Below are 10,467 nucleotides of genomic sequence, written 5' to 3'. Positions count from 1 at the left end.
TCTCTCTCTCTCTCTCTCTCTCTCTGTGTGTGTGTGTGTGTGTGTGTGTGTGTGTGTGTGTGTGAGTGAAGATCAAAGGTCAAAGTCAGGTATCTTCCATGCTGTCCACCATATTCTTGAGACAGGGCTTCTCACTGAACTTACCAATAAACCGGGTTAGCTGGTCAGCCAGCCTCAGGGGCTCTCTCTGCATGTCTCTGTCTACTTGCACTGGGACTCCAGGGAGGGGTTCATGCTCGGTTTTTTGTTTTTTTTTTTTCACGCAGATTCTGAGGGGCTGAACTCAGCGAGTACAAGCACTTTAGCAACTAAGCCGTCTCCCACGGCCCATGCCTTCGTATTTTGCAGCCAGCCCTGAGTGGGTTAGGCTGTGAGAAACAGAAATCAGTGATAATAACAAAAATATTCGCCACGCTCCTCCGCTATGCCTGCCGTCTGCTGTCCTACGGCTTTGTGTTTATTAACTCACTAGTCTCCCAAGATGACACCATAGAGTTAGCAAAGTTATGATTCCTACTTTAGAGAGAGGAAACGAGGACCACGCTTCACAGTAGTAAACAGTGAGCCTGACTCTAGAGCCCGCCCACAGAATCACTACAGCATCCTCCGGTGCTACCAGGCAGTTTCCATCTCAGTACAGACTGGTAGGGGTGGGCTCTAGGATGTAAGATTATGCAGACTTGGGATCACTGAATTTTACACGTTTCCCAACGAAGAGGCATGGGCCTTAGCAACGGCTTGTCACAATCAGCTATCCAAGTCTCTCACAACTCCTGGAATCCTGTTCTGCACTCCCTTGGTACTCTGTCCATACCCTCCGATGCTGCCTAGACTGTTCTAACAGTCTCCTGGATCCTCCATAGTTATGTTTGTTTGCCTCTCCAGGGACACACTATATCCCTTGAGGAGCAGGAATTATATCTTAGTCACCCTATGTAAACCCGGGTCATTTCGCAGGTGCACAATTAGACCTGCTGAAGAAATGAATAAGTTAAATGAATACGGGCGACACGTTCCAGCCAAACTGGTCCACTTCGAGTCTCTACCTGCTGGGTATTTTTCAGTCCTCACTTCCCAGAACAGTCCTCTCTGCTGTGGCACTGAAGACTCTAACCCAGGCTTCCCAGGACGCAGCTCAGTTCCACCCGTACTGTGAAACTCAGTCCGGTGGCCTCAGCAACATCGGGTCAATGATCATGGAAACGATCATCTCTGTCGCTAGAGCAAAACCAGACTCTAGCACAGCCAGCTGCGCGCCTCCGGGATAACTCCTATACCTTCCTAACGTTTAGTGTTTTCCAGCCATAAAATGAGGCAAATAATATCTATTCTTAAAGGTCTCCTCTCCCTCCTATTAGTCTCCATTGATGGTACTTGTTATCTTCACAGGAATCAATTCCCAGGCTCAGGGCTTTTTTTTTTTTTGCTTCTTTCAGCTGCTGCCCTACTTGCAGGTTCTAACAGGTTGGAGGAGCTGCAGCCTTGCTGGCAGGGACCTGCAGCCTCACAAGCGGCTCCTCACCAGTGCCCTCAGCCAAATCCCCTTTCCCTGCAGAGATGATTTCTGTAGCCCCGGTTCCATGGCATGTGCAGCTACAGATTTCATTTGAAGAAGCAATTACTAATGGAACCCTGACAAGTCCCTGTGTTTTCAATATTTTCCCATTTCCATATTCTTCCTGTTTTGCTTTTTCCCACGGAGAGAAGCAAGTGGTGAGATCTGGAGCCATAGTTTTTCTAACAGCAAATCTACCACAGGAAAGGAGGAATATGCAAGGTGTAAGAGTAGAAAACAGACAAATCTAAGACTCAAGCATGCTTCCATCTGTGATTCAGCCAGCTGACATTAGGAAAAGTCACTCCATTTCTTAGCTTCACCTTCCTGACAAACAGCTAGCCCTATGTCAGTGGGTTGTTCTAGAGATTTTAAGTCCACCTATCACAAAAAGCATTACATAATTCTAAAACATGTGTGACTCTATTCATATAAACACATGTGTAATATATTTTAACAAGAGCAATGTCATAGCCTATGGGTAGTTATAAAATAAATTTATGTCATGTAAAGTTCCAATTAAATACTTCCCTGGATACTGTCCCACTGAAATCTGAGCACAGTGTATCTAAGGGAAATATGTTTTTATTGTTTACTGAGAAGGAAAATCTAGCTTAGGAACAGAGGTGCAAGTCTGGTCTATAAGTCCTGAAGTAAGTGCCATTCTGTAACCTGGATTTATGCAACTACAAGAAAATTCTTCATGCAATAAACCTCTCTTTGTAATCAGCCAGAGCTTAAGGCACTTCAGGTTAGTTCCTCGGTTCTTGGGCTTAGAATGTCTGCACCATGGTCTTCGCATGCACCTGAACCATGAATTTAAAAGTACAAAGTAACAGAATAACTTCATGATTTCATATCAAGAATTTGAAGATTCTACAGTCATTCCTGTGTACAGTTCCCTAAGCAAAAAATATGAATATACTCTCATAGATACATATATATAATCTCTTATATGTATATGTGATGTATATCCTATATATTAATGTATGTCTTATATATCATATATATACACACATATTATATATACATATAATTTCCTAAATTGTGCTTCTTAAATGTGGCAACTTTTTAACACTAATAGTTCAGCATATCCTATTTTTATTTACTTATTTCAAGATCCTTCTTGCAGCTCAGTTCCAGCACACTTGCTACTTACTGCAATTCTCAAAGCTATCTAAAACAGGAATTTGAAAATTTCTTATTTCAACTATAATTTATAAGCAAAGTTCTTTTACTTTTTGAACTTAGCAAATACTAAGTACAAGCTAAATTAACATTAGAAAATTCGATGGTTTTAATAGTTACTCAATGGTCTTCAAAAGGTAAAATGCACTCATCTGAACTCCACCCATTTTCAGTTTCAACACAGCAAATTTCTCATCTGTACTCAGGGTAAATTCAAAAGCATTGAAAAGGTATTGGTTATTACTGAAGATAATTTATGCAATCATAAGCCAAAGATGCTATGCTGGCAAAAAGAAAAACCATACAAGTAAGCAAACCCTAGCACCTGTGAGACACGCCCTCTCAGTATATAAGGGCTCGGCACTGTCCTTGGTAGCAGGCTCCCTGGGCTACACTTCACCACCATGTCTGTTCGATACACCTCCAGCAGCAAGCAGTACTCTTCCTCCCGCAGTGGAGGAGGAGGAGGAGGAGGAGGTGGTGGATCATCCATCAGAGTTTCCAGCACCAAAGGCTCCCTTGGTGGAGGGTACAGCTCAGGGGGGTTCAGCGGCGGCTCCTTTAGCCGTGGGAGCTCTAGTGGCGGTTGCTTTGGGGGCTCATCAGGTGGTTATGGAGGGTTTGGAGGAGGCAGTTTTGGTGGCGGCTATGGAGGAGGCAGCTTTGGTGGTGGCTATGGAGGAGGCGGCTATGGAGGAGGCAGCTTTGGAGGTGGCAGCTTCGGTGGTGGCAGCTTCGGTGGAGGTAGCTATGGAGGAAGCTTTGGTGGTGGATTCGGAGGAGATGGTGGTGGACTTCTCTCTGGAAATGAGAAGGTGACCATGCAGAACCTGAACGACCGCCTGGCTTCCTACATGGACAAAGTCCGGGCTCTGGAAGAGTCAAACTATGAGCTGGAGGGTAAAATCAAGGAGTGGTATGAGAAGCATGGCAACTCAAGCCAGCGAGAGCCCCGGGACTACAGCAAATACTACAAAACCATTGAGGACCTTAAAGGGCAGGTAAGGCACTTCATATTCTAGCTTTCCATCCATCCTATGCCTGTAATGCAAATGAAACGAAGCTAAGCAGAGCACAGCTGATTGCTGTCTCTTACCTGTTAACCTTTCATGTCTAGTGTAACCATGTCTCATCAAAGATATTTATGGCTATGTCAACCTTCATCTAGCATGTGTGTTGCCTGTCTTCCAGGATGGCAGACTACTGAGAACCTTGTAGGTTTTAACAAACATATATGCGTTCACAGGTAGATTATATATAAATGTGGGGACTGAGATAATTTTAAATGACTATGTTTATATATATGGCTTACTTACCATTATAAACCAGCCATATCCAGCACTAACATTGCAATAACACCAACTCTCCAACACAGAAATAAGCTACCCCTTATCTCTAAGGAATCTGACAACTACATCTATAAACTCACCCCTAGAAGTATTTATAACAAATTAAACAGATACAAACATGAGTCACTCAAAAGTTAGCTGCAACACAAACCAACCACACACTGTAAAGGAGGGGGTCACAGCTGCAAGAATGACACACTCCCAGCCAGGGCTCAGAAAGGAATCATAGCCAGAAAGGTCCTGAAAGCTCAAGAGGAACAGTCCGGGCAAGTCTGTGACAGTCTATGGTTAAACTAACCTCCTCCAGATGTTTGGAAGAGAACTACATAAAAGTGCAACTCACCTATGCTAGCCTGAGAAGCCAAAAGCCCACCTGCTCTCCTCAATAACTCGTATCTCTCCCCTCAGATCCTCAACCTGACAACTGACAACGCCAACGTCCTGCTGCAGATTGACAATGCCAGACTGGCAGCTGATGACTTCAGGCTGAAGTAAGCTATGTGGGTGTGGTACACATACAGCAGGGGCTTCCAACAATGCTCCTGGATGCCCACAACAGCTTTTACATTCTCCTGAACTCATCCAGAGTGAAACAATGTTGAGCTGTTAAAAAAAAAAAAAAAATTCTTAATTGTAATGATATCTCTTGGGTTAAAGGAAGATGTGTTTTAAAGTGACAGCTTTCTTCCTATCAAACTATATTAACATTCCTACATGAATTCGTGTATTTCGAGTGCTGCCATGACATGAAACCAAATCTGTATTTGCATTGTAATCAGTCTGTATGCAGGTATACCTTTATCCTCCTGTATATCTAGTGTTTGTGCCCTGCTTGTTTTAGGTACGAGAATGAGGTAGCCCTGCGCCAGAGCGTGGAGGCGGACATCAATGGCCTGCGCAGGGTGCTGGATGAGCTGACCCTTAGCAAGGCTGACCTGGAGATGCAGATTGAAAGTTTGACTGAAGAGCTGGCTTACCTGAAGAAGAACCACGAAGAGGTGACACAAAATTACATAATTACATCCCCCTCCCCTTAAAGAAAAAAAAAAATCTCATCTTGATCATGGTGCATTCATTAATTAAATTTAACTGCTCCTCAAACAGGAAATGAGGGACCTTCAAAATGTGTCCACTGGTGATGTGAATGTGGAAATGAACGCTGCCCCAGGGGTTGACCTGACTCAGCTGCTGAACAACATGAGAAACCAATACGAACAACTTGCAGAAAAGAATCGCAAGGACGCAGAAGCCTGGTTCAATGAGAAGGTAAACTAATCAATCGCCCTTCTCAGTGAAGCCCACGGAGATTTTCTTAGCATGCCCAAATGTCCTCATCTTTTCCCGGTTTTTTGTTTTTTGTTTTCCTCTAGAGCAAGGAACTCACCACAGAAATCGACAGCAACATTGAACAAATGTCCAGCCATAAGAGTGAAATCACTGAATTGAGACGTACTGTTCAGGGTCTGGAGATCGAGCTACAGTCCCAGCTGGCCCTGGTACGTTAAATCTTATAAACTGGTTTCTATTTTATCCTGCAATTTTTCATGCTAAGCATGACTTGGGAACAAGAAATTAGAATCGAAATTGTTGCTTTGCGCGTGGAGGCAGTCGTGCTCAAATTTTGGCAGTGCTGCCATCAAGCACGAATCCTAGCTACTTTCCTTCTGTGAGGTCTTACTGAATCCCATGTTTCACTATCCTTAATAAAAACCTTCTTCTCAGAAACAATCGCTGGAAGCCTCCTTGGCAGAAACAGAAGGTCGCTACTGCGTGCAGCTCTCCCAGATTCAAAGCCAGATCTCCGCCCTGGAGGAACAGCTCCAACAGATTCGGGCTGAGACCGAGTGCCAGAACGCCGAGTACCAACAACTCCTAGACATTAAGACCCGGCTGGAGAACGAGATCCAGACCTACCGCAGCCTCCTAGAAGGAGAGGGAAGGTACATCGGAAACCTGCCAGTACCCTCCATTGCTTTCCTTCAGTATTCCACATAGCAAAGCTTGCCCAAACCCAAGGAGATGCCCGGGGCGGGAAGGGGAGCCGTGAAGTTTTCAGGAATTGGGGCTGTGTGTATAAATATGTGTTAACGATGGATGGAAACTAATAGACAAACTTGGCTGGATTATACTTTCTCTCTGATGCACTGGAGCGCAACCTGACGCTTCCATATTAGAAGCGTTTGACCTCTACACTTCGTTTAGCTCCGGAGGCGGATCCTACGGCGGCGGGCGCGGCGGCGGCGGCGGCGGCGGCGGCAGCCACGGCGGTAGCTACGGCGGCGGAAGCTCTGGTGGCGGAAGCTACGGCGGCGGAAGTTCCGGCGGCGGCGGCGGCAGCTACGGCGGCGGAAGCTCCGGCGGCGGTAGCCACGGAGGCAGTTCCGGTGGCGGTTACGGCGGCGGAAGTTCCAGCGGTGGTGGTCACGGCGGCAGTTCCGGTGGCGGCTACGGTGGCGGAAGTTCCGGCGGAGGCCAGAGCGGAAGCGGAGGGTTCAAGTCTTCCGGTTCCGGCGGCGGCGACCAATCGTCTAAAGGCCCAAGGTCAGCAGAAACAAGCTGGGGTAACCTGAATTAGTTTTAACTTTCTCCAGCGGTTTCGTTGGCTCTTTAAACTCCAGAGCTGGTTTTAAAACAATGAAAGTCTCGAGTTAGGCTTTCACTTGTGTTTTTAATAATATTACAGACATCAGAGTTTGAAAGTGTCATATACAGCTTAGATTTTTTTTTTCAGAACTTGGAAAAATTGCTTAATCTCCCTTTTGTAATAGCCTATTAGTAATTAGGATCCCTACAAATCTTTTCACCTAAATTCTAATTTATTTTTTATTATTCACAGATACTAACAAAACCAGAGTGATCAAGACGATTATTGAGGAGGTGACACCTGAGGGTAGAGTCCTTTCGTCTGTGATTGAATCAGAAACCAAGAAACACTTCTATTAAGCTGCTTAGAAGAGTCTCTTCACACAGGCCACTGCACAGACGTGTGGAAAACAAAATGTCCGAGAAAACACTTCTGTCTTGGTCTATGGAAATAGGTTCACTCCTTGAAATTGAGGGTCTAAAAGGTGTTTTGTGGTTTCTGTATTTCTTCTTTTCATTTATCAGAAAGTGTTCTTTTGTGGAGAGAAAGAAGAAAACTCTCTCATCTACTAATTAATTTCTCATTTACTAATGAATTTCAATAAACTTTCTTACTGATGCAAACTATCAAACTTTGTCAGAATTATTATTTAATTGGGTGGGTGTGCTTGAACTAGTATGAGTAATCTGGGTGGAAAAGTCCATAATTCACCCCCCCAAAAAAAAAACTTTTCTAAAGATACTCAATGAGTAGAGCTCTCTGGCCATAAGTTGTTTCAATCTTGGAAATTTTGAAATCATCTCAAATAAGATTCCCAATATAAAAGGAAGTTTCACATTCTCTTTCTTATTTCTCATATTTTCTGACTATTTTCCTCCAATTATAATATTGCTTCTTAAGTCTTAAATACTACTTATGATACATCTTCCCACGGAGCTTCAACAAAAGTCAACCAACCCAACAAAATCATCAAAATTGTTATACACCCAATAAAATTATTTTGAGTCTGCCCAATGACAGCAGTGTGTCCAAACACATCTCTAAATCTCCTGCTTCCCCCTAACGCTTATATGTAATCAATACTAAAGACCGTGTTCTTTCAGTATACACTTAATCATATCCCTCCACCAGACCCCAACTGCGCTGGCTAGTTTTGGATCAACTTGGCACAAGGTAGAGTCATCTGGGAGGAGGGAGCCTCAGTTGAGAATATGCCTCCCTAAGACTATAGGCAAGTTTGTAGGCATTCTCTTTATTAGTGACTAATGGGAAAGGGCCCAGCCCATTGTGGTTCTGAGTTCTGTAAGAAAGTGAGCTGAGCAAGCCAAGGATAGAGTCAATAAGCAACACCCTCTCGTGGCCTCTATATCAGCTCTGGCTTCTTAAGTTTCTGCCCTGTTTTCCTTCAATGATGAACAGTGATGAGGTAGCATAAGTCACATTGCTCTTTCCCCACATTGCTTTTGTCAGGGTGTTTCATTACAGCAAAAGTAATCCTAAGACATCAACTGACATTACTTGGAGTAAAGAGGGAAAGCCCTAATGTGCTTTTGGATTGCCCATGTCCATTGACTAGCAACGTCAACATCCTTCTTGATTTGAACTCTAGTGCTTTCAAGATCTGAGCCCTGATCCCTTGTCATTCAGTGGGATGATACTAAATAAACCACACTCTAATATATAACACACTTCAGAATGTGCCCTAGGGGACAGTGCCTCTCCACAAACATTGAGAACAAGGCTCTCTTTAATATCAAGAATTAAATTATTTTTTAAAAAAATACTTTCTCAATCTATATGCATTGAGACTTGTCAACCCATGTACTTTGAGACTCCTTTGGAATACTAAATCATACCCCAGTGCAATCTAAACTAGATTATAATACTGGTGAGATGACAGGGTCTGCCCTACCTATTGTAAGCCCCGCCCTAACATGGTGGGTTTTTTCCAGCACAAATTGTTAAAGCTCAATAAGTACTGGTTGAGCAACAAAATAAGTGAGTCATATCCATATAAGCTAACCTCCAAGGTGAACCCAGAAACTCTGGGGACTAAGAATCAAAAAGAAAGAGTATTTGCTTCTCTGTACAACAATGCACAGGAGACTGACTCTTCTGTACAAATAATATGTGATTATTTTAAATACTTTGTAAACAAACTGGAAATGATTCCATTGAGCCAAAAAGATAAAGAGTATCCATGAATCCAGGGCCTTCCATGTGCTAGAATCTTCACTAGCTCTCTTCCTTCCAGCTTCTTCCCTTACCCTCCAGGAATAGCAACCCCAGTCCTGGCAGACAGCTCTAGAGGTTTGAGGGACTGGAGTGTCACTAGTGAGGATGCTTCTAAATGTGAATGTGGGGGAAAGCCATCTAAATGCCAAACAATCAAAGCCCTGGAGCCATATGTCTCCCTGTTTTTCTGGCATTGGTAGAGAAGGTAGGGGATGAGGTTAACAGCTCCTATGAGGAGATAATAAACGTTCTAAGCAGTAGTGCAAAGAAAACCCTCCAAGCAGAAGACAATACACATCAAGGGTTTGTTATACATTTGAGTATCAACTACAAAATCTTTCCACAACAACCAATCCCAGGATCCTGCGGGACGAAAGGGAAGCCATGACCACTCCTAGGTATGGTTGAGGAGAAGGTTTGTATTGTAGGTATGAGGGAGAGAACAGGCAGAGGCACCTGGAAAAGTCGAGACTGAGCATGGCCATCGGAATAGACAGGGCCATACGAGATAAGAGAGGGAAAGAACGAGAGAGGGAGAGAAGGGCAAGACATGGGACCAGGAGAGGGAGAAGAACTAAGAGGAGCACATGGATTCTTTATTTGCCCATTCTTTGGGCAAAAAAGGACCAAGAGACTGTATGGCAAAAAGGCTGTGTTGTATAGGAAAGAAGCTGAGAAACGATAAGCTCAGGGTCTGGAGAGGTTTAGGCTTCAGGTCTGGGGTGAGAAGTGCTGAAAGGAGCCAGGACTCTGGAACAGGTACTTGGCATGTTGGGAGCATCCACTTTGCTAGGTTAATAGGCACCTCCGCCATTTGTCCTGAGTCTCTTCTAGATGTAAGACCTACCAGGAGGAAAGGAGAGTGCAGAGTGCCCAAGAATGTAATTCAGTGGCTAAGGTGCATCCATTCACTCAACAAGCACAGTTGTGCAAAGTATGTCACACACATGCTAGATATTGAAAGTAAATAAAATTAATACATAGCCACATTCATGGCACAGATGTGTCCATCATGGACTAAAGATCATGGACAAGACACTAAGGTATTCAAATCAGAATGTCGTGTCAGGAGAGGGTCAATAGAAAATATGAGCCTTGAATTAATCCTAGAGGATGGCAGAAGCTGGCTAATTAGAAAGAATGTGAATTCTAGGACAGCCAGGGACATATTTGCAGTGGTACAGTGTAGCAGCACCCAAGATCCCCACTGATACTGCTCTAAGAAAGCTTCCTCAGAATCTTGATTGCTTATCCTTGACTTAATCATTTCCATAAAGTCTCTTTCGTTGTATAAGGGACTATAATCACAGTTCCTGGCAGCATAAACTTCTATGAGGGACCTTTATTTTTACTATGACAAGAATAATTCTTGGTTCCTCTCTCTCCCACTCACTCCAACCCATATCTCAGCTGGTCACTGCTAGGTACTATTTAGACCATCTTCAAAATTATCACAATGCCATCTAGCTCTGCCCTGACTCGGGTCACCTTAATATCAACAGACTACTGTGGCTGGCTTGCTGGTGACTTCTCTACTGATTTTTTTTTTCTATCAC

At 43.8% G+C, this 10,467-nt stretch overlaps 1 protein-coding gene across 1 annotated transcript; it reads left to right on the top strand.

Moving 5' to 3' along the window:
- Window positions 1-3,106: 3,106 nt before the first annotated feature.
- On the top strand, window positions 3,107-7,302 carry Krt10 (keratin 10). The gene is made up of 8 exons (XM_031351626.1): window positions 3,107-3,744; window positions 4,501-4,583; window positions 4,934-5,090; window positions 5,197-5,358; window positions 5,463-5,588; window positions 5,815-6,032; window positions 6,295-6,633; window positions 6,929-7,302. The coding sequence occupies exons 1-8, from the start codon at window positions 3,148-3,150 to the stop codon at window positions 6,933-6,935; spliced, it is 1,689 nt and encodes a 562-aa protein (XP_031207486.1). The 5' UTR covers window positions 3,107-3,147; the 3' UTR covers window positions 6,936-7,302.
- The last annotated feature ends 3,165 nt before the right edge of the window (window positions 7,303-10,467 follow it).

This window comes from Mastomys coucha, unplaced genomic scaffold (genome assembly GCF_008632895.1).
Source record: "Mastomys coucha isolate ucsf_1 unplaced genomic scaffold, UCSF_Mcou_1 pScaffold5, whole genome shotgun sequence".
In the NCBI taxonomy this organism is placed as follows: domain Eukaryota; kingdom Metazoa; phylum Chordata; class Mammalia; order Rodentia; family Muridae; genus Mastomys; species Mastomys coucha.
This window is presented reverse-complemented; position numbering and strand designations above follow the sequence as displayed.

Excerpts from the sequence above, each read along its gene's own strand:
- Krt10 (XM_031351626.1), top strand. The coding sequence starts at position 3,148 with ATGTCTGTTCGATACACCTCCAGCAGCAAGCAGTACTCTTCCTCCCGC. Across the intron at positions 3,745-4,500 it reads TTGAGGACCTTAAAGGGCAG|ATCCTCAACCTGACAACTGA; the intron begins GTAAGGCACTTC and ends CTCTCCCCTCAG. Across the intron at positions 5,359-5,462 it reads AAGCCTGGTTCAATGAGAAG|AGCAAGGAACTCACCACAGA; the intron begins GTAAACTAATCA and ends GTTTTCCTCTAG.